Here is a 24,212-nt window from a genome sequence, read left to right as displayed (position 1 = left end):
TGATGCACCGCGGGTCCAGTGTCCATATCTGGGGCTCTCCTAGTCCTATATAGTCTATATGGCCGAGCTCTGGGTCAGGGCTGCTGGTAATGGTGCTGGTTATGTAGTGATGTCCCCGCGGGTCCAGTGTCCATATCTGGGGCTCTCCTCGTCCTATATTGTCTATATGGCCGAGCTCTGGGTCAGGGCTGCTGGTAATGGTGCTGGTTATGTAGTGATGTCCCCGCGGGTCTAGTGTCCATATCGGCTTGGTCTGCTATGGTGGGTCAGTGTTTGTCTTACCCGGTGGTGACCAGGCTTGGAGGTGAAGTCTTCCAGGTGTGTTGTGGCAGGATTGGGGGGTCCTTCATAGCCACAGCCCCCTCCTTTAATGGGCAGGTGTCTGGTCTGGTACAGTATATGGGTCTGGGAGCTCGGTCCAGTTCGAGGATGGAGGTAGAAACTGTTGTTGGCGCTCAGGACGATGAGGCCACTGGAATAAAGAGCGCAGAATGTTAGAATCCACGACACAGGCCATTATAATGGACGCTCCGTCCGACAGTGACCCCTCCATCTTACCTGATCCCTGAGCAGGTGCTGAGAGCCACCGAGGACGCGGAGTGGCCCTTCACCTGGCCGTGGTAGTAGCAGTGCTCCTGTGGACAAGAGGAGGATAGGAGTGAGAGTATTGCACAGAAACCTCTAGTAAGGACTACAAGTCCCTTCATCTGAGGAATGACCGACCCAGAGAACCTGCATGAAGAGCAGGTCATACCGGACCCTCTGCCCCTGAAGATGAGGGTCCTAGAGGGGGACATAGTGGATATGCCAAAAAGGCCTTAAATGGGAATACCCCTTTAAGAGTGGAGTGCACAGTGTCAGTGTGCAGCTGCGCAGGAAGGAAGCGCTGACACATCTGTGATTCCCCCTGCACCCTCCGGTCACAGATAATGTGGAGAGATAACCTGGGACTCACAGTGTGATGAGGGGCCACGGTCACCGGCTCTCCGTCCACCGTGTAGTGCGTCTCGGTGAAGCCCGGAGCAAGCAGGAGGCTGCGGGGAGAGGAGACGCGGGGTTAATGGTGACATCACGAGTACTGCCCCGAATGTAGGGGGCTTCACACAGTGTATCACACTCCTAGATACAGTGTATCACACTCCTAGATACAGTGTATCACACTCCTAGATACAGTGTATCACACTCCTAGATACAGTGTATCACACCTAGATACAATATATCACACATATACAGTGTATCACACTCCTAGATACAGTGTATCATATATTATTATTTATTTATACAGCACCATTAATTCCATGGTGCTGTACATGAGAAATGGGTTACATACAGAGTTATAGATATTGTTAACAGTACACAAATTTACGATGACAGACTGGTACAGAGGGGAGAGGACCCTGTCCTTGTGGATTTACATTCTACAGGATAATGATGAAGAGACAAGAGGTCGGTGTGCTGCAGCTCTGGTGGTGGCGACGCGGCAGCTTGGGTGGTTGGTGGCGTGTCGGCAGCTTGGGTGGTTGGTGAGGTGGCGGCAGCTCGGGTGGTTGGTGAGGCAGCAGCTCGGGTGGTTGGTGAGGCAGCAGCTCTGGCGGTGGTGACGCGGCAGCTTGGGTGGTTGGTGGCAACGTGGCAGCTCAAGTGGTTGGTGACATGGCAGCAGCTCGGGTGGTTGGTGAGGCGGCAGCTCGGGTGGTTGGTGAGGCAGCAGCTCAGGTGGTTGGTGACATGGCAGCAGCTCGGGTGGTTGGTGAGGCGGCAGCTCGGGTGGTTGGTGAGGCAGCAGCTCGGGTGGTTGGTGACATGGCAGCAGCTCGGGTGGTTGGTGAGGTGGCGGCAGCTCGGGTGGTTGGTGAGGCGGCAGCTCGGGTGGTTGGTGAGGCGGCAGCTCGGGTGGTTGGTGGGGCGGCAGCTCTGGCGGTGGTGACGCGGCAGCTTGGGTGGTTGGTGGCAACGTGGCAGCTCAGGTGGTTGGTGACATGGCAGCAGCTCGGGTGGTTGGTGAGGCGGCAGCTCGGGTGGTTGGTGAGGCAGCAGCTCAGGTGGTTGGTGGGGCGGCAGCTCTGAGGCGTGGAATTCCAGAGGAATATATCTAACACAACGTATCACACACCTAGGTACAATGTATCACACACCTAGGTACAATGTATCATTCCCCATGCAGCACATCTACAGACAGCGTCACTTATTACTCCGGATAAACCTTCCAGCCGTTGTGCAATAAACGCTGCACAGGGAGAAGCTTCCATATACAAAGTGTTAATAGTTTATGGAAGAGACCTGTCAGTCACCTGCTCAGCGCTGCGAGGAGCCGGCTGGGGGCACAGACAGAATAGTATTGTCTCCAGCAAAGGTTCAAAGAATTATACACCTTGATGTAGCCACGTAGCCAAGCTGCAATTCATGCTGCCACCACATGCATCAGGTGAAATGGAAATCCCATCAGTATCTGGAGACCGCCCGTCGCCTCCATTATCAGTATCTGGTGACCGCCCGTCTCCTCCATTATCAGTATCTGGAGACCGCCCGTCGCCTCCATTATCAGTATCTGGTGACCGCCCGTCGCCTCCATCATCAGTATCTGGAGACCGCCCGTCGCCTCCATCATCAGTATCTGGTGACCGCCCGTCGCCTCCATCATCAGTATCTGGTGACTGCAGTCCCCTCCATCATCAGTATCTGGAGACCGCCCGTCTCCTCCATCATCAGTATCTGGAGACCGCCCGTCACCTCCATCATCAGTATCTGGAGACCGCCCGTCACCTCCATCATCAGTATCTGGAGACCCCCGTCTTCTTACTGTGCACACGTTTTAGTGCATGTGTCAGACGGCTTCATATACACCGTGTGTCATGGAAAACACCAGACTCCATAGAGCGGCTCCAGTGAGGGGGCACTCACCCCCACCCATCACTCAGGATTGCAGTGGGGTGAAGAGCTGACATTCTAAGTCCCATTGAAATAGAATTGCCCAAGTGACAGATGGGAAATTATGTATCACTGGGGGTGAGGAAATCAATTAAGATAGGAAGCGTTAACCATGCAAGTTCCCTTTGAAGCCAAGACTGCCTGGTGTGAACAAACAATTAAGGCAGGTGTCAATGAATGACACTGGAGGGGTCATGCAGAATCCCACCACTGCCACCAACTGTCCAAGATCACAGCCGGGGAGATCACGTAGATCCACCCACGCTCTCTGCTGCCACCTATCATCCAATTACGCGATTGCCTGATGATTAACAATGGAGGCTGCGGCGGTTTCCATTAAGGCCGGTTATTGAGAAACGAACAGTGAGTGTATGGTTTATACACCTCCGATTTCCACGCATGGAATATGTGTATACCCCGGTACAAACACTGCTAACCCTACGATAACCCAAGAACTAATCGCTGCCACCACCAGTCATTTTTATACAGGCCACCTGATTTCCTGTTTTGGTAGCGTATGGCTTCGGGGTACAGTTTACAGAACAAAAGGAACAGAACTATTCATTTTCATAGTTAATCCAGATTAGTAGGCAGAGGTTATAAAAAAAATATACAAGAGATTTTACAAAGGGGACAAAACAATACAGCATATACAATTACATAAAATAAACAGGACCAACAAAAGAAACTTACTATGCTGATCTCAGAGATGATTTGGCTTGGCGAAGAAGGGCATTTCAATTGCAAACTTCAAGCAAAGGGGATTGTGCATACACTGACATGTATTTCTCTACATGAACATAGATCATAATTCATCGTGACCTTTTATCAGCACCTGAGTTATACCCACAAACCTCCCCTTCATGACCTCTTGTGGGCCAGGATGTGGGATGTTCTCAGCCCTTCAGAATTTTATGAAATTCCCTATTTCTATCAAAACATCTACAATAGACAGTTGAACACCAGTGGAAAGTTATGAATATTGGGGTTTGTATAGATCTAATATTGATGACACATGTATTTTCAACTTCAGGACTAATTGGGGAAGAGCATACATATTTTCTCATTACTGTGACACCTGCCTATACGCCCCAAATCAATAATGGTCAGATTGCTGGCATCAGCCATGTCATGTTTGCATCTATGAAAACGTAAAATACTGATGAAAAAAAAAAAATGACAGTGATCTCAAAAGTCTGCAATCTTCAGAGGCGAAGATATCTGATAAGTGGGAAATGTCATAAAATCCAGAAGGGCTGAGAACATCGCACAACCCGGCCCATGCGAGCGCATTAATGGGGATGTGTGAGTGTAACTCAGGTGCTGATTTTAGACAAGGCAAATTATGATGTGTTCAATGCTAAGGAAGATACTTCCACTTCAACCAGATGTTTTCAATAGGATTGATTCCATCCGCTAGCTGAGCCATCTCTGTGACCAGCGTAGTAAGTTTACCTGTTAATCCATTTTATTTTATGCAGCTGTATATGCTGCCTTTTGTAGATTTTTATAAACACTGCCTATTGTTCTGGATTACATTTATAATCGAATATTCTGTTCCTTTTGTTCAGTAAACCACACCCCAAAGCCATATGCCTGCACAGGGCAGTAATCACACATCAGTGTCGGCACTATCTGATCATACACAGAACATCACACATGGAGTCGTCCACAGGAGCCAACGCATTTCATCTCATGTATTGTACGTGTTCCCACCCAAACAGTAACAATTCAATAACGGGAAATGTAAATGCCGGATTATTAGACATTCTGGATTACCGGGTGCCGGATTATTACACATTCTGGACTACCTGGTGCCGGATTATTAGACATTCTGGATTACCTGGTGCCGAATTATTAGACATTCTGGATTACCGGATGCCGGATTATTAGACATTCTGGATTACCTGGTGCCGGATTATTAGACATTCTGGATTACCTGGTGCCGGATTATTAGACATTCTGGATTACCTGGTGCCGAATTATTAGACATTCTGGATTACCGGATGCCGGATTATTAGACATTCTGGATTACCGGGTGCCGGATTATTAGACATTCTGGATTACCGGGTGCCGGATTATTAGACATTCTGGATTACCGGATGCCGGATTATTAGACATTCTGGATTACCGGGTGCCGGATTATTAGACATTCTGGATTACCGGGTGCCGGATTATTAGACATTCTGGATTACATGGTGCCGGATTATTAGACATTCTGGATTACATGGTGCCGGATTATTAGACATTCTGGATTACATGGTGCCGGATTATTAGACATTCTGGATTACCGGATGCCAGATTATTAGACATTCTGGATTACCGGGTGCCGAATTATTAGACATTCTGGATTACCGGATGCCAGATTATTAGACATTCTGGATTACCGGGTGCCGGATTATTAGACATTCTGGATTACCGGATGCCAGATTATTAGACATTCTGGATTACCGGATGCCGGATTATTAGACATTCTGGATTACCGGGTGCCGGATTATTAGAGATTCTGGATTACCGGATGCCGGATTATTAGAGATTCTGGATTACCAGGTGCCGGATTATTAGACATTCTGGATTACCGGGTGCCCGATTATTAGACATTCTGGATTACCTGGTGCCAGATTATTAGACATTCTGGATTACCGGATGCCGGATTATTAGACATTCTGGATTACCGGATGACAGATTATTAGACATTCTGGATTACCGGGTGCCGGATTATTAGACATTCTGGATTACCGGGTGCCGGATTATTAGACATCCTGGATTACCAGGTGCCGGATTATTAGACATCCTGGATTACCAGGTGCCGGATTATTAGACATCCTGGATTACCGGATGCCGGATTATTAGACATTCTGGATTACCAGGTGCCGGATTATTAGACATTCTGGATTACCGGGTGCCGGATTATTAGACATTCTGGATTACCGGGTGCCGGATTATTAGACATTCTGGATTACCGGGTGCCGGATTATTAGACATTCTGGATTACCAGGTGCCGGATTATTAGACATTCTGGATTACCGGGTGCCAGATTATTAGACATTCTGGATTACCGGGTGCCGGATTATTAGACATTCTGGATTACCAGGTGCCGAATTATTAGACATTCTGGATTACATGGTGCCGGATTATTAGACATTCTGGATTACCGGGTGCCGGATTATTAGACATTCTGGATTACCGGGTGCCGGATTATTAGACATTCTGGATTACCGGGTGCCGGATTATTAGACATTCTGGATTACCGGATGCCGGATTATTAGACATTCTGGATTACCGGGTGCCGGATTATTAGATATTCTGGATTACATGGTGCCGGATTATTAGACATTCTGGATTATATGGTGCTGGATTATTAGACATTCTGGATTACCGGGTGCCGGATTATTAGACATTCTGGATTACCGGGTGCCGGATTATTAGACATTATGGATTACCTGGTGCCGGATTATTAGACATTCTGGATTACCGGGTGCCGGATTATTAGACATTCTAGATTACCGGGTGCCGGATTATTAGACATTATGGATTACCTGGTGCCGGATTATTAGACATTATGGATTACCTGGTGCCGGATTATTAGACATTCTGGATTACATGGTGCCGGATTATTAGACATTCTGGATTACCGGGTGCCGGATTATTAGACATTCTGGATTACCGGGTGCCGGATTATTAGACATTCTGGATTACCGGGTGCCGGATTATTAGACATTCTGGATTACCGGGTGCCGGATTAGCAGACAGCTAAGTATCGGTACATTCTCGGTGCAGAGGACGTCTTTAGCCTTTTGCGCTCTGCACATCAGGTAGGAGCAGTGGAGAGCAGAACATTGCTCCGCACCGAACCAGGGAATGCTGCGAGGGGACAGCCGGAGAGGAAGGTGCAGAGAGTCCTCCAGTCATTCCCAGAGACACCGAGAATAGTGACTGCAGCTCCGGAGGTGACTGGAGGATAAGACATGATTTAGCAGCAGAATAGTGAGTGCAGCTTTGGAGGTGACTGGAGGATAAGACACAATGTAACAGCAGAATAATGAGTGCAGCTCTGGAGGTGACTGGAGGATAAGATATGATGTAACAGCAGAATAGTGAGTGCAGCTCTGGAGGTGAGTAGAGTACAGGATTGATCACTCTCAGGATAAGTACATGATAGGTGGGGTGTGAGGACTTATGCTCCCGCCCGCTCTGTGTTTTCTCTCTGTGTTGAGAACGTGTTGGGTAAAACACAAATCTGAAACTTTTCAATAAATAAACTCTGGTACAGAAAAGTGAGACCCAGATTGTGCTGAAGCGGCTGATAACTGCGAGTCAGTAGAACAATGATCCAGAAGAAATGTTATTTAATGAAAGTTCTGGAACTTTCTGGCAGACTTCAGGGGTCTGGAGACTTTTGTACTGTTTCTATAAACAGATAAAACGCAGACTCAGTCACTTCTTTTGTGGAAATAAATTGCTGACTTTTTACTATTTTATGACCACTCTTACAGTAGAGAATCCACAGTGTGGCCGCTCTTACAGTAGAGAATCCACAGTGTGACCGCTCTTAAAGTAGAGAATCCACAGTGTGACCGCTCTTACAGTAGAGAATCCACAGTGTGACCGCTCTTAAAGTAGAGAATCCACAGTGTGACCGCTCTTACAGTAGAGAATCCACAGTGTGACCGCTCTTACAGTAGAGAATCCACAGTGTGACCGCTCTTACAGTAGAGAATCCACAGCGTGACGGCTCTTACAGTAGAGACCTCCGCAGTGTGGCCGCTCTTACAGTAGAGACATCCGCAGTGTGGCCGCTCTTACAGTAGAGACCTCCGTTGTGTGACTGCTCTTACAGTAGAGACCTCCGTCTGCAGTGTGGCCGCTCTTACAGTAGAGACCTCCGCAGTGTGGCCGCTCTTACAGTAGAGACCTCCGCAGTGTGACTGCTCTTACAGTAGAGAATCCACAGCGTGACCGCTCTTACAGTAGAGAATCCACAGTGTGACCGCTCTTACAGTAGAGAATCCACAGTGTGGCCGCTCTTACAGTAGAGAATCCACAGCGTGACCGCTCTTACAGTAGAGAATCCACAGTGTGACTGCTCTTACAGTGGAGACCTCTACAGTGTGGCCGCTCTTACAGTAGAGACCTCCGTCTGCAGTGTGGCCGCTCTTACAGTAGAGACCTCTACAGTGTGACTGCTCTTACAGTAGAGACCTCCGCAGTGTGACTGCTCTTACAGTAGAGACCTCCGTCTGCAGTGTGGCCGCTCTTACAGTAGAGACCTCCGCAGTGTGGCCGCTCTTACAGTAGAGACCTCTGCATTGTGACTGCTCTTACAGTAGAGACCTCTACATTGTGGCCGCTCTTACAGTAGAGACCTCCGCAGTGTGGCCGCTCTTACAGTAAAGACCTCCACAGTGTGACCGCTCTTACAGTAGAGACCTCCGCAGTGTGGCCGCTCTTACAGTAGAGACCTCCGCAGTGTGGCCGCTCTTACAGTAGAGACCTCCGCAGTGTGGCTGCTCTTACAGTAGAGACCTCCGCAGTGTGGCTGCTCTTACAGTAGAGACCTCCGTCTGCAGTGTGGCCGCTCTTACAGTAGAGAATCCACAGTGTGACCACTCTTACAGTAGAGACCTCCGCTGTGTGGCTGCTCTTACAGTAGAGACCTCCGTCTGCAGTGTGGCCGCTCTTACAGTAGAGAATCCACAGTGTGACCACTCTTACAGTAGAGACCTCCGCAGTGTGGCCGCTCTTACAGTAGAGACCTCCGCAGTGTGGCCGCTCTTACAGTAGAGACCTCCGCCTGCAGTGTTAGTGCTCTTACAGTGGAGTATTATGTAGTGTTACATTAGATACATTGTTGCTCTGTGTTCCGCAGATGTTCCGCCCGTCTCTCGCCCTCTGTTACTTCCTCTCCCTGTTCTGTCTGGATCTCAGTCCACGTGAGAGGCGCTGATACTGATGAGTAAGACGGATCCATTACAGTCGGCTCAGGACAGAGAGGCCCTAACTCATTCCAGCTGCTGTGGGGGCAGGGAGACTAAGTGGGTCAGCGTTGTGCGCTGGGTTATATGGCCACAGCTTCCTCCATTGTTTTCCAGTGATGTATTGTTTTATTGTTACAATGTATCAGTCTCCATTCTAGAGGTGACAATGCACATTAGGTAAAGGTTCCAGCAACCAATCGGTCACTACACCTAGTGGTTATGACATGCTCTCTAATGGCAGACGGCACTGAAAAGAGTAGGTACCAGGAAAAGACTCAGGAGTGTGCGCCATGGTGCCAAAAAGAGGCTGAGAGTGTGCGCCCTGGTTCCAAGAAGAGGCTGAGAGTGTGTGCCATGGTGCCAATAAGAGTAAGCATGTGCTCTGTGGAGCAAAAAAGAGGCTGAGTGTGCTCCATGGTGTCAAGAAAAGCTGGAGAGTGTGCGCCTTGGTACCAGGAAGTGCCTGAGAGTGTACACTGTGGTGCAAGGAAGGCGCTGAGCGTATGCAACGTGGTGCCAAGAAGAGGCTGAGCATGTACTCCGTGTTGTGAAAAAGAGGCTGAGAGTGTGTGCCGTGGTGCCAAGAAGAGCCTGAGAGCGTGTTTGCCATGGTGCCAAGAAGAGCCTAAGAGAGTGCACTGGTGGTACCAGGAAAAGCCTGAAAGTGTGCTGGTGGTGCAGAAGAGAGCCTGAGAGAGTGTGTGCCATGATGCCGAGGAGAGCCTGAGAGAGTGTGCACCGTGAAGAGCCTGAGAGAGTGTGCACCGTGAAGAGCCTGAGAGAGTGTGCACCGTGAAGAGCCTGAGAGAGTGTGCACCGTGGTGCCAAGAAGAGGCTGAGAGTGTGCGCCGTGGTGCCAAGAAGAGACTGAGAGTGTGCGCCATGGTGCCAAGAAGAGTCTGAGCATGTGCTCCGTGGTGCGAAAAAGAGGCAGAGAGTGTGCTCAGTGTTGTGAAAAAGAGGATGAGAGTGTGCGCCGTGGTGCAAAGAAGAGCCTGAGAGCGTGTTTGCCGTGGTGCCAAGAAGAGCCTGAGAGAATGTGCCATGGTGCCAAGAAGAGCCTGAGAGCGTGTGCGCGTGGTGCCAAGAAGAGCCTTAGAGAGTGCACTGTGGTGCCAGGAAAAGCCTGAAAGAGTGTGCTGGTGATGCAGAAGAGGGCCTGAGAGAGTGTGTGTCATGGTGCCGAGGAGAGCCTGAGAGAGTGTGCGCCGTGGTGCAGAGAAGAGCCTGAGAGAGTGTTTGCCGTGGTGCCAAGAAGAGCCTGAGAGAATGTGCCATGGTGCCAAGAAGAGCCTGAGAGCGTGTTTGCCGTGGTGCCAAGAAGAGCCTGAGAAAGTGTGCGCGTGGTGCCAAGAAGAGCCTTAGAGAGTGCACTGTGGTGCCAGGAAAAGCCTGAAAGTGTGCTGGTGATGCAGAAGAGGGCCTGAGAGAGTGTGTGTCATGGTGCCGAGGAGAGCCTGAGAGAGTGTGCGCCGTGGTGCAGAGAAGAGCCTGAGAGAGTGTGCGCTATGGCGCCAGGAAAAGCTTGACAGAGTGTGCACTGAGGTGCCAGGAAAAGCTTGAGAGAGTGTGTGCCGTGGTAACGAGAAGAGCCTGAGAGAGTGTGCACTGTGGTGCCAGCAAAAGCCTGAGAGAGTGTGCGCCATGGTGCCGAGGAGAGCCTGAGAGAGTGTGCGCCGTGGTGCAGAGAAGAGCCTGAGAGAGTGTGCGCTATGGCGCCAGGAAAAGCTTGACAGAGTGTGCACTGAGGTGCCAGGAAAAGCTTGAGAGAGTGTGTGCCGTGGTAACGAGAAGAGCCTGAGAGAGTGTGCACTGTGGTGCCAGCAAAAGCCTGAGAGAGTGTGCGCCATGGTGCCGAGGAGAGCCTGAGAGAGTGTGCGCCGTGGTGCTGAGAAGAGCCTGAGAGAGAGTGGACGCCATGGTGCCAAGAGCCTGAGAGTGTGCTCCATGGTGCTGAGAAGAGCCTGAGAGAGAATGTGTGCTGTGGTTCCAAGAAGAGCCTTAGAGAATGTGTGCCGTGAGTTCCAAGATGAGCCTGAGAAAATGTGCGCCGTGGTGCCGAGAAGAGCTTCAGAGAGTGTGCACTGTGAAGAGCCTGAGAGAGTGTGCACCGTGAAGAGCCTGAGAGAGTGTGTGCCGTGGTGCAGAGAAGAGCCTGAGATAGTGTGCGCAGTGGTGCCAAGAAAAGGCTGAGAGTGTGCGCCGTGGTGCCAAGAAGAGGCAGAGAGTGTGCTCAGTATTGTGAAAAAGAGGCTGAGAGTGTGCGCCGTGGTGCCAAGAAGAGCCTGAGAGCGTGTTTGCCGTGGTGCCAAGAAGAGCCTGAGAGAATGTGCCATGGTGCCAAGAAGAGCCTGAGAGCGTGTTTGTCGTGGTGCCAAGAAGAGCCTGAGATAGTGTGCACAGTGGTGCCAAGAAGAGCCGGAGAGCGTGTTTGCCATGGTGCCAAGAAGAGCCTGAAAGAGTGTGCACTGTGGTGCCAGGAAGAACCTGAGAGTGTGCACTGTGGTGCCAGGAAGAACCTGAGAGTGTGCACTGTGGTGCCAGGAAGAGCCTGAGAGTGTGCACTGTGGTGCCAGGAAGAGCCTGAGAGTGTGCACTGTGGTGCCAGGAAGAGCCTGAGAGTGTGCACTGTGGTGCCAGGAAGAGCCTGAGAGTGTGCACTGTGGTGCCAGGAAGAGCCTGAGAGTGTGCACTGTGGTGCCAGGAAGAGCCTGAGAGTGTGCACTGTGGTGCCAGGAAGAGCCTGAGAGTGTGCACTGTGGTGCCAGGAAGAGCCTGAGAGTGTGCACTGTGGTGCCAGGAAGAGCCTGAGAGTGTGCACTGTGGTGCCAGGAAGAGCCTGAGAGTGTGCACTGTGGTGCCAGGAAGAGCCTGAGAGTGTGCACTGTGGTGCCAGGAAGAGCCTGAGAGTGTGCACTGTGGTGCCAGGAAGAGCCTGAGAGTGTGCACTGTGGTGCCAGGAAGAGCCTGAGAGTGTGCACTGTGGTGCCAGGAAGAGCCTGAGAGTGTGCACTGTGGTGCCAGGAAGAGCCTGAGAGTGTGCACTGTGGTGCCAGGAAGAGCCTGAGAGTGTGCACTGTGGTGCCAGGAAGAGCCTGAGAGTGTGCACTGTGGTGCCAGGAAGAGCCTGAGAGTGTGCACTGTGGTGCCAGGAAGAGCCTGAGAGTGTGCACTGTGGTGCCAGGAAGAGCCTGAGAGTGTGCACTGTGGTGCCAGGAAGAGCCTGAGAGTGTGCACTGTGGTGCCAGGAAGAGCCTGAGAGTGTGCACTGTGGTGCCAGGAAGAGCCTGAGAGTGTGCACTGTGGTGCCAGGAAGAGCCTGAGAGTGTGCACTGTGGTGCCAGGAAGAGCCTGAGAGTGTGCACTGTGGTGCCAGGAAGAGCCTGAGAGTGTGCACTGTGGTGCCAGGAAGAGCCTGAGAGTGTGCACTGTGGTGCCAGGAAGAGCCTGAGAGTGTGCACTGTGGTGCCAGGAAGAGCCTGAGAGTGTGCACTGTGGTGCCAGGAAGAGCCTGAGAGTGTGCACTGTGGTGCCAGGAAGAGCCTGAGAGTGTGCACTGTGGTGCCAGGAAGAGCCTGAGAGTGTGCACTGTGGTGCCAGGAAGAGCCTGAGAGTGTGCACTGTGGTGCCAGGAAGAGCCTGAGAGTGTGCACTGTGGTGCCAGGAAGAGCCTGAGAGTGTGCACTGTGGTGCCAGGAAGAGCCTGAGAGTGTGCACTGTGGTGCCAGGAAGAGCCTGAGAGTGTGCACTGTGGTGCCAGGAAGAGCCTGAGAGTGTGCACTGTGGTGCCAGGAAGAGCCTGAGAGTGTGCACTGTGGTGCCAGGAAGAGCCTGAGAGTGTGCACTGTGGTGCCAGGAAGAGCCTGAGAGTGTGCACTGTGGTGCCAGGAAGAGCCTGAGAGTGTGCACTGTGGTGCCAGGAAGAGCCTGAGAGTGTGCACTGTGGTGCCAGGAAGAGCCTGAGAGTGTGCACTGTGGTGCCAGGAAGAACCTGAGAGTGTGCACTGTGGTGCCAGGAAGAACCTGAGAGTGTGCACTGTGGTGCCAGGAAGAGCCTGAGAGTGTGCACTGTGGTGCCAGGAAGAGCCTGAGAGTGTGCACTGTGGTGCCAGGAAGAGCCTGAGAGTGTGCACTGTGGTGCCAGGAAGAGCCTGAGAGTGTGCACTGTGGTGCCAGGAAGAGCCTGAGAGTGTGCACTGTGGTGCCAGGAAGAACCTGAGAGTGTGCACTGTGGTGCCAGGAAGAGCCTGAGAGTGTGCACTGTGGGTGCCAAGAAGAGCCTGAGAGTGTGCACTGTGGTGCCAGGAAGAGCCTGAGAGTGTGCACTGTGGTGCCAGGAAGAGCCTGAGAGTGTGCACTGTGGTGCCAGGAAGAGCCTGAGAGTGTGCACTGTGGTGCCAGGAAGAACCTGAGAGTGTGCACTGTGGTGCCAGGAAGAACCTGAGAGTGTGCACTGTGGTGCCAGGAAGAGCCTGAGAGTGTGCACTGTGGTGCCAGGAAGAACCTGAGAGTGTGCACTGTGGTGTCAGGAAGAGCCTGAGAGTGTGCACTGTGGTGCCAGGAAGAACCTGAGAGTGTGCACTGTGGTGCCAGGAAGAGCCTGAGAGTGTGCACTGTGGGTTCCAAGAAGAGCCTGAGAGTGTGCGCCGTGGCACCAGGTAGAACCTCGGGGGTGTGCTGTAATGCCGCAGTGTTGCCCTCCAGGCCTGACGGGAGAGACAGATAGCGGCTTATTGAAGAGAGCGGTTTGTGCCTGTAGAAGGTTCGGCGCCTGCGTCCACATGTGGTGCCATAATGAGCCTCCGCTTTCATTGCCCAGATCTGATTTTCTGCTGCAGCCGCTCATGGTGGAGAGGGGCCCTGTGTACATTCTGCTATGGGGCCCTATTCTTCTGGTTTCATTCCCGAGTGAAACAAAGGATCCATCAACAGCAAAAGCGAAACATAATAACAGATACAATAAATACGATTCACAGGGGGATAAAGAGGAGACGCCGACACTCACTGGTTCCTCTTCACCTCCAGGATGAGATGTCGTCCTCCTGACGTCACCACGATCTCCCCGCCAGCGGGATCCACCTGAAGAGACACAATCATTAATATCAGCGGCACCATCATGTCCTGGCCACAAGGGGCGCTAGGTGGCATCTGAACTCCTTCTCCTGTATGTGATGAGAGTCTGCTCTGTGGAGAGAAGTCAGAGGCCTCTGCCATAACAAATGTCCTCCTTCCCCCAGTAGTCACAGCAGCTCCTCCTTCCCCCAGTAGTCACAGCAGCTCCTCCTTCCCCCAGTAGTCACAGCAGCTCCTCCTTCCCCCAGTAGTCACAGCAGCTCCTCCTTCCCCCAGTAGTCACAGCAGCTCCTCCTTCCCCCAGTAGTCACAGCAGCTCCTCCTTCCCCCAGTAGTCACAGCAGCTCCTCCTTCCCCCAGTAGTCACAGCAGCTCCTCCTTCCCCCAGTAGTCACAGCAGCACCTCCTTCCCCCAGTAGTCACAGCAGCACCTCCTTCCCCCAGTAATCACAGCAGCTCCTCCTTCCCCCAGTAGTCACAGCAGCTCCTCCTTCCCCCAGTAGTCACAGCAGCTCCTCCTTCCCCCAGTAGTCACAGCAGCTCCTCCTTCCCCCAGTAGTCACAGCAGCTCCTCCTTCCCCCAGTAGTCACAGCAGCTCCTCCTTCCCCCAGTAGTCACAGCAGCTCCTCCTTCCCCCAGTAGTCACAGCAGCTCCTCCTTCCCCCAGTAGTCACAGCAGCTCCTCCTTCCCCCAGTAGTCACAGCAGCTCCTCCTTCCCCCAGTAGTCACAGCAGCTCCTCCTTCCCCCAGTAGTCACAGCAGCTCCTCCTTCCCCAGTAGTCACAGCAGCTCCTCCTTCCCCCAGTAGTCACAGCAGCTCCTCCTTCCCCCAGTAGTCACAGCAGCACCTCCTTCCCCAGCAGTCACAGCAGCACCTCCTTCCCCCAGTAGTCACAGCAGCTCCTCCTTCCCCCAGTAATCACAGCTCCTCCTTCCCCCAGTAGTCACAGCAGCACCTCCTTCCCCCAGTAGTCACAGCAGCTCCTCCTTCCCCCAGTAGTCACAGCAGCTCCTCCTTCCCTCAGTAGTCACAGCAGCACTTTCCCCAGTAGTCACAGCCGATCCTCCTTCCCCCAGTAGTCACAGCCGCTCCTCCTTCCCTCAGTAGTCACAGCCGCTCCTCCTTCCCCCAGTAGTCACAGCAGCACCTTCCCCCAGTAGTCACAGCCGCTCCTCCTTCGCCCAGTAATCACAGCAGCACCTCCTTCCCCCAGTAGTCACAGCAGCACCTCCTTCCCCCAGTAGTCACAGCAGCACCTCCTTCCCCCAGTAGTCACAGCAGCTCCTCCTTCCCCCAGTAGTCACAGCAGCACCTCCTTCCCCCAGTAGTCACAGCAGCACCTCCTTCCCCCAGTAGTCACAGCAGCTCCTCCTTCCCCCAGTAGTCACAGCAGCTCCTCCTTCCCCCAGTAGTCACAGCAGCTCCTCCTTCCCCCAGTAGTCACAGCAGCTCCTCCTTCCCCCAGTAGTCACAGCAGCACCTCCTTCCCCCAGTAGTCACAGCAGCACCTCCTTCCCCCAGTAGTCACAGCAGCTCCTCCTTCCCCCAGTAGTCACAGCACCTCCTCCCAGTATTCACAGCAGCTCCTCCTTCCCCCAGCAGACAGAGCATGTATTCCCAGCAGTCTTGCTCCCAGCGACTGCCATTACTGATCACCTGGGGCCTCTCGCTCTCTTCACACAATCTCCTCCTGGCTCTCATCTTATAAAGAACCCGCCATCTCTGGGCCTCATTAGCACAGGTACCGCGGATCTCCACTGTTCCAGCTTCCCATCCCAAAAACTGTACTGAAAGCTGCAAAGTGAGGAGTCCGGGCCCCAGAAACCTGAGGAGTCCGGGCCCCAGAAACCTGAGGAGAGGGAAGGCACCAGAAACCTGAGGAGTCCGGGCCCCAGAAACCTGAGGCGAGGGAAGGCACCAGGACCACGAATCCAGCAGATTCCCCACTGCAACCAGAGAGCTCCTTACTCCAGGCTTGGTCAACATAGAGTGCGCTATCACCGACAGTCAGCTGATGCGTCATGTGACTTTTTATAGGATGGTGGGAGTGGTCACTGCCCACATCAGCTGACTAGCAAGGAAATTTACATTAACCCTTGCTGGCCTGAAAGGACAAAAGCTACATTTAAATAATAGCAGACCCAGAGCTGCCTCATATCCCATAATGGCCCAAATCAAGGAGGGCCGGTCACAAATCACTAATACCAGGGGGCGAGGCTGACAACCTCACACATGTACACAGGCGGGTTGTCAGCAGTAAGAGCCGATGCTTTAGTATACGGTGTGTGGTCCGTGGGGTGCAGAGACCCCTTACAGTGTCAGTATCATCCAGTCACACACGTCCTCCTCACCTCCGGGCCCTCGCTCTGTGTCATACATGTGTGTGGTCCGTGGGGTGCAGAGACCCCTTACAGTGTCAGTATCATCCAGTCACACACGTCCTCCTCACCTCCGGGCCCTCGCTCTGTCTCATACATGTGTGTGGTCCGTGGGGTGCAGAGACCCCTTACAGTGTCAGTATCATCCAGTCACACACGTCCTCCTCACCTCCGGGCCCTCGCTCTGTGTCATACATGTGTGTGGTCCGTGGGGTGGAGAGACCCCTTACAGTGTCAGTATCATCCAGTCACACACGTCCTCCTCACCTCCGGGCCCTCGCTCTGTGTCATACATGTGTGTGGTCCGTGGGGTGGAGAGACCCCTTACAGTGTCAGTATCATCCAGTCACACATGTCCTCCTCACCTCCGGGGCCCTCGCTCTGTGTCATACATGTGTGTGGTCCGTGGGGTGGAGAGACCCCTTACAGTGTCAGTATCATCCAGTCACACACGTCCTCCTCACCTCCGGGCCCTCGCTCTGTGTCATACATGTGTGTGGTCCGTGGGGTGGAGAGACCCCTTACAGTGTCAGTATCATCCAGTCACACACGTCCTCCTCACCTCCGGGGCCCTCGCTCTGTGTCATACATGTGTGTGGTCCGTGGGGTGCAGAGACCCCTTACAGTGTCAGTATCATCCAGTCACACACGTCCTCCTCACCTCCGGGGCCTCGCTCTGTGTCATACATGTGTGTGGTCCGTGGGGTGGAGAGACCCCTTACAGTGTCAGTATCATCCAGTCACACATGTCCTCCTCACCTCCGGGCCCTCGCTCTGTCTCATACATGTGTGTGGTCCGTGGGGTGCAGAGACCCCTTACAGTGTCAGTATCATCCAGTCACACACGTCCTCCTCACCTCCGGGCCTCGCTCTGGGTCATACATGTGTGTGGTCCGTGGGGTGCAGAGACCCCTTACAGTGTCAGTATCATCCAGTCACACACGTCCTCCTCACCTCCGGGGCCCTCGCTCTGTGTCATACATGTGTGTGGTCCGTGGGGTGGAGAGACCCCTTACAGTGTCAGTATCATCCAGTCACACACGTCCTCCTCACCTCCGGGCCCTCGCTCTGTGTCATACATGTGTGTGGTCCGTGGGGTGGAGAGACCCCTTACAGTGTCAGTATCATCCAGTCACACACGTCCTCCTCACCTCCGGGCCCTCGCTCTGTGTCATACATGTGTGTGGTCCGTGGGGTGGAGAGACCCCTTACAGTGTCAGTATCATCCAGTCACACACGTCCTCCTCACCTCCGGGCCCTCGCTCTGTGTCATACATGTGTGTGGTCCGTGGGGCGGAGAGACCCCTTACAGTGTCAGTATCATCCAGTCACACACGTCCTCCTCACCTCCGGGCCATCGCTCTGTGTCATACATGTGTGTGGTCCGTGGGGTGGAGAGACCCCTTACAGTGTCAGTATCATCCAGTCACACACGTCCTCCTCACCTCCGGGCCCTCGCTCTGTGTCATACATGTGTGTGGTCCGTGGGGTGGAGAGACCCCTTACAGTGTCAGTATCATCCAGTCACACACGTCCTCCTCACCTCCGGGCCCTCGCTCTGTGTCATACATGTGTGTGGTCCGTGGGGTGCAGAGACCCCTTACAGTGTCAGTATCATCCAGTCACACATGTCCTCCTCACCTCCGGGCCCTCGCTCTGTGTCATACATGTGTGTGGTCCGTGGGGTGGAGAGACCCCTTACAGTGTCAGTATCATCCAGTCACACATGTCCTCCTCACCTCCGGGCCCTCGCTCTGTGTCATACATGTGTGTGGTCCGTGGGGTGGAGAGACCCCTTACAGTGTCAGTATCATCCAGTCACACACGTCCTCCTCACCTCCGGGGCCTCGCTCTGTGTCATACATGTGTGTGGTCCGTGGGGTGGAGAGACCACTTACAGTGTCAGTATCATCCAGTCACACACGTACTCCTCACCTCCGGGCCCTCGCTCTGTGTCATACATGTGTGTGGTCCGTGGGGTGCAGAGACCCCTTACAGTGTCAGTATCATCCAGTCACACACGTCCTCCTCACCTCCGGGCCCTCGCTCTGTGTCATACATGTGTGTGGTCCGTGGGGTGGAGAGACCCCTTACAGTGTCAGTATCATCCAGTCACACACGTCCTCCTCACCTCCGGGCCCTCGCTCTGTGTCATACATGTGTGTGGTCCGTGGGGTGGAGAGACCCCTTACAGTGTCAGTATCATCCAGTCACACACGTCCTCCTCACCTCCGGGCCCTCGCTCTGTGTCATACATGTGTGTGGTCCGTGGGGTGGAGAGACCCCTTACAGTGTCAGTATCATCCAGTCACACACGTCCTCCTCACCTCCGGGCCCTCGCTCTGTGTCATACATGTGTGTGGTCCGTGGGGTGGAGAAACCCCTTACAGTGTCAGTATCATCCAGTCACACACGTCCTCCTCACCTCCGGGCCCTCGCTCTGTGTCATACATGTGTGTGGTCCGTGGGGTGGAGAGACCCCTTACAGTGTCAGTATCATCCAGTCACACACGTCCTCCTCACCTCCGGGGCCTCGCTCTGTGTCATACATGTGTGTGGTCCGTGGGGTGGAGAGACCCCTTACAGTGTCAGTATCATCCAGTCACACACGTCCTCCTCACCTCCGGGCCCTCGCTCTGTGTCATACATGTGTGTGGTCCGTGGGGTGGAGAGACCCCTTACAGTGTCAGTATCATCCAGTCACACACGTCCTCCTCACCTCCAGGCCCTCGCTCTGTGTCATACATGTGTGTGGTCCGTGGGGTGCAGAGACCCCTTACAGTGTCAGTATCATCCAGTCACACACGTCCTCCTCACCTCCGGGCCCTCGCTCTGTGTCATACATGTGTGTGGTCCGTGGGGTGGAGAGACCCCTTACAGTGTCAGTATCATCCAGTCACACACGTCCTCCTCACCTCCGGGGCCTCGCTCTGTGTCATACATGTGTGTGGTCCGTGGGGTGCAGAGACCCCTTACAGTGTCAGTATCATCCAGTCACACACGTCCTCCTCACCTCCGGGCCCTCGCTCTGTGTCATACATGTGTGTGGTCCGTGGGGTGCAGAGACCCCTTACAGTGTCAGTATCATCCAGTCACACACGTCCTCCTCACCTCCGGGCCCTCGCTCTGTGTCATACATGTGTGTGGTCCGTGGGGTGGAGAGACCCCTTACAGTGTCAGTATCATCCAGTCACACACGTCCTCCTCACCTCCGGGCCCTCGCTCTGTGTCATACATGTGTGTGGTCCGTGGGGTGGAGAGACCCCTAACAGTGTCAGTATCATCCAGTCACACACGTCCTCCTCACCTCCGGGCCCTCGCTCTGTGTCATATATGTGTGTGGTCCGTGGGGTGCAGAGACCCCTTACAGTGTCAGTATCATCCAGTCACACACGTCCTCCTCACCTCCGGGCCCTCGCTCTGTGTCATACATGTGTGTGGTCCGTGGGGTGGAGAGACCCCTTACAGTGTCAGTATCATCCAGTCACACATGTCCTCCTCACCTCCGGGCCCTCGCTCTGTGTCATACATGTGTGTGGTCCGTGGGGTGGAGAGACCCCTTACAGTGTCAGTATCATCCAGTCACACACGTCCTCCTCACCTCCGGGCCCTCGCTCTGTGTCATACGTGTGTGGTCCGTGGGGTGCAGAGACCCCTTACAGTGTCAGTATCATCCAGTCACACACGTCCTCCTCACCTCCGGGCCCTCGCTCTGTGTCATACATGTGTGTGGTCCGTGGGGTGCAGAGACCCCTTACAGTGTCAGTATCATCCAGTCACACACGTCCTCCTCACCTCCGGGGCCTCGCTCTGTGTCATACATGTGTGTGGTCCGTGGGGTGGAGAGACCCCTTACAGTGTCAGTATCATCCAGTCACACACGTCCTCCTCACCTCCGGGCCCTCGCTCTGTGTCATACATGTGTGTGGTCCGTGGGGTGGAGAGACCCCTTACAGTGTCAGTATCATCCAGTCACACACGTCCTCCTCACCTCCGGGCCCTCGCTCTGTGTCATACATGTGTGTGGTCCGTGGGGTGCAGAGACCCCTTACAGTGTCAGTATCATCCAGTCACACACGTCCTCCTCACCTCCGGGCCCTCGCTCTGTGTCATACATGTGTGTGGTCCGTGGGGTGGAGAGACCCCTTACAGTGTCAGTATCATCCAGTCACACACGTCCTCCTCACCTCCGGGCCCTCGCTCTGTGTCATACATGTGTGTGGTCCGTGGGGTGGAGAGACCCCTAACAGTGTCAGTATCATCCAGTCACACACGTCCTCCTCACCTCCGGGCCTCGCTCTGTGTCATACATGTGTGTGGTCCGTGGGGTGGAGAGACCCCTTACAGTGTCAGTATCATCCAGTCACACATGTCCTCCTCACCTCCGGGCCCTCGCTCTGTGTCATACATGTGTGTGGTCCGTGGGGTGGAGAGACCCCTTACAGTGTCAGTATCATCCAGTCACACACGTCCTCCTCACCTCCGGGGCCCTCGCTCTGTGTCATACATGTGTGTGGTCCGTGGGGTGCAGAGACCCCTTACAGGGACAGTATCATCCAGTCACACACATCCTCCTCACCTCCGGGCCCTCGCTCTGTGTCATACATGTGTGTGGTCCGTGGGGTGGAGAGACCCCTTACAGTGTCAGTATCATCCAGTCACACACATCCTCCTCACCTCCGGGCCCTCGCTCTGTGTCATACATGTGTGTGGTCCGTGGGGTGGAGAGACCCCTTACAGTGTCAGTATCATCCAGTCACACACGTCCTCCTCACCTCCGGGCCCTCGCTCTGTGTCATACATGTGTGTGGTCCGTGGGGTGCAGAGACCCCTTACAGTGTCAGTATCATCCAGTCACACACGTCCTCCTCACCTCCGGGGCCTCGCTCTGTGTCATATATGTGTGTGGTCCGTGGGGTGGAGAGACCCCTTACAGTGTCAGTATCATCCAGTCACACACGTCCTCCTCACCTCCGGGCCCTCGCTCTGTGTCATACATGTGTGTGGTCCGTGGGGTGGAGAGACCCCTTACAGTGTCAGTATCATCCAGTCACACACGTCCTCCTCACCTCCGGGCCCTCGCTCTGTGTCATACATGTGTGTGGTCCGTGGGGTGGAGAGACCCCTTACAGTGTCAGTATCATCCAGTCACACACGTCCTCCTCACCTCCGGGCCCTCGCTCTGTGTCATACATGTGTGTGGTCCGTGGGGTGGAGAGACCCCTTACAGTGTCAGTATCATCCAGTCACACACGTCCTCCTCACCTCCGGGGCCTCGCTCTGTGTCATACATGTGTGTGGTCCGTGGGGTGGAGAGACCCCTTACAGTGTCAGTATCATCCAGTCACACACGTCCTCCTCACCTCCGGGGCCCTCGCTCTGTGTCATACATGTGTGTGGTCCGTGGGGTGGAGAGACCCCTTACAGTGTCAGTATCATCCAGTCACACACGTCCTCCTCACCTCCGGGCCCTCGCTCTGTGTCATACATGTGTGTGGTCCGTGGGGTGCAGAGACCCCTTACAGTGTCAGTATCATCCAGTCACACACGTCCTCCTCACCTCCGGGCCCTCGCTCTGTGTCATACATGTGTGTGGTCCGTGGGGTGGAGAGACCCCTTACAGTGTCAGTATCATCCAGTCACACACGTCCTCCTCACCTCCGGGCCCTCGCTCTGTGTCATACGTGTGTGGTCCGTGGGGTGCAGAGACCCCTTACAGTGTCAGTATCATCCAGTCACACACGTCCTCCTCACCTCCGGGCCCTCGCTCTGTGTCATACATGTGTGTGGTCCGTGGGGTGGAGAGACCCCTTACAGTGTCAGTATCATCCAGTCACACACGTCCTCCTCACCTCCGGGCCCTCGCTCTGTGTCATACATGTGTGTGGTCCGTGGGGTGCAGAGACCCCTTACAGTGTCAGTATCATCCAGTCACACACGTCCTCCTCACCTCCGGGCCCTCGCTCTGTGTCATACATGTGTGTGGTCCGTGGGGTGGAGAGACCCCTTACAGTGTCAGTATCATCCAGTCACACACGTCCTCCTCACCTCCGGGCCCTCGCTCTGTGTCATACGTGTGTGGTCCGTGGGGTGCAGAGACCCCTTACAGTGTCAGTATCATCCAGTCACACACGTCCTCCTCACCTCCGGGCCCTCGCTCTGTGTCATACATGTGTGTGGTCCGTGGGGTGGAGAGACCCCTTACAGTGTCAGTATCATCCAGTCACACACGTCCTCCTCACCTCCGGGCCCTCGCTCTGTGTCATACATGTGTGTGGTCCGTGGGGTGCAGAGACCCCTTACAGTGTCAGTATCATCCAGTCACACACGTCCTCCTCACCTCCGGGCCCTCGCTCTGTGTCATACATGTGTGTGGTCCGTGGGGTGCAGAGACCCCTTACAGTGTCAGTATCATCCAGTCACACACGTCCTCCTCACCTCCGGGCCCTCGCTCTGTGTCATACATGTGTGTGGTCCGTGGGGTGGAGAGACCCCTTACAGTGTCAGTATCATCCAGTCACACACGTCCTCCTCACCTCCGGGCCCTCGCTCTGTGTCATACATGTGTGTGGTCCGTGGGGTGGAGAGACCCCTTACAGTGTCAGTATCATCCAGTCACACACGTCCTCCTCACCTCCGGGCCCTCGCTCTGTGTCATACATGTGTGTGGTCCGTGGGGTGGAGAGACCCCTTACAGTGTCAGTATCATCCAGTCACACACGTCCTCCTCACCTCCGGGCCCTCGCTCTGTGTCATACATGTGTGTGGTCCGTGGGGTGGAGAGACCCCTTACAGTGTCAGTATCATCCAGTCACACACGTCCTCCTCACCTCCGGGCCCTCGCTCTGTGTCATACATGTGTGTGGTCCGTGGGGTGGAGAGACCCCATACAGTGTCAGTATCATCCAGTCACACACGTCCTCCTCACCTCCGGGGCCCTCGCTCTGTGTCATACATGTGTGTGGTCCGTGGGGTGCAGAGACCCCTTACAGTGTCAGTATCATCCAGTCACACACGTCCTCCTCACCTCCGGGCCCTCGCTCTGTGTCATACATGTGTGTGGTCCGTGGGGTGGAGAGACCCCATACAGTGTCAGTATCATCCAGTCACACACGTCCTCCTCACCTCCGGGGCCCTCGCTCTGTGTCATACATGTGTGTGGTCCGTGGGGTGCAGAGACCCCTTACAGTGTCAGTATCATCCAGTCACACACGTCCTCCTCACCTCCGGGCCCTCGCTCTGTGTCATACAAGTGTGTGGTCCGTGGGGTGGAGAGACCCCTTACAGTGTCAGTATCATCCGGTCACACACGTCCTCCTCACCTCCGGGCCCTCGCTCTGTGTCATACATGTGTGTGGTCCGTGGGGTGCAGAGACCCCTTACAGTGTCAGTATCATCCAGTCACACACGTCCTCCTCACCTCCGGGGCCCTCGCTCTGTGTCATACATGTGTGTGGTCCGTGGGGTGGAGAGACCCCTTACAGTGTCAGTATCATCCAGTCACACATGTCCTCCTCACCTCCGGGCCCTCGCTCTGTGTCATACATGTGTGTGGTCCGTGGGGTGCAGAGACCCCTTACAGTGTCAGTATCATCCAGTCACACACGTCCTCCTCACCTCCGGGCCCTCGCTCTGTGTCATACATGTGTGTGGTCCGTGGGGTGCAGAGACCCCTTACAGTGTCAGTATCATCCAGTCACACACGTCCTCCTCACCTCCGGGCCTCGCTCTGTGTCATACATGTGTGTGGTCCGTGGGGTGGAGAGACCCCTTACAGTGTCAGTATCATCCAGTCACACACGTCCTCCTCACCTCCGGGCCCTCGCTCTGTGTCATACATGTGTGTGGTCCG

At 54.3% G+C, this 24,212-nt stretch overlaps 1 protein-coding gene across 2 annotated transcripts in view; it reads right to left on the bottom strand.

Moving 5' to 3' along the window:
* LOC143793440 (disintegrin and metalloproteinase domain-containing protein 19-like) overlaps window positions 1–24,212 on the bottom strand; it is a 118,950-nt gene that overhangs the window by 23,206 nt on the left and 71,532 nt on the right. The window contains exons 1-5 of one of the 2 annotated variants that reach the window (XM_077280401.1): window positions 15,951–16,004; window positions 13,912–13,985; window positions 956–1,034; window positions 559–635; window positions 283–472 (exon numbers count right to left, since the gene is read on the bottom strand). In XM_077280401.1, the coding sequence (XP_077136516.1) occupies window positions 283–472; window positions 559–635; window positions 956–1,034; window positions 13,912–13,985; window positions 15,951–15,968 (438 nt within the window). In that variant the 5' untranslated portion in view covers window positions 15,969–16,004. Of the gene's footprint in view, window positions 1–282; window positions 473–558; window positions 636–955; window positions 1,035–13,911; window positions 13,986–15,950; window positions 16,005–24,212 lie in introns of those variants that run through there. The other variant, XM_077280400.1, reaches the window with a different exon arrangement.

The sequence above is a fragment of the Ranitomeya variabilis genome, chromosome 1 (assembly GCF_051348905.1).
Source record: "Ranitomeya variabilis isolate aRanVar5 chromosome 1, aRanVar5.hap1, whole genome shotgun sequence".
Classification (NCBI taxonomy): Eukaryota; Metazoa; Chordata; class Amphibia; order Anura; family Dendrobatidae; genus Ranitomeya; species Ranitomeya variabilis.
The sequence above is the reverse complement of the archived record's forward strand: the minus strand, read 5'-3'. Positions and strand labels throughout refer to the sequence as shown.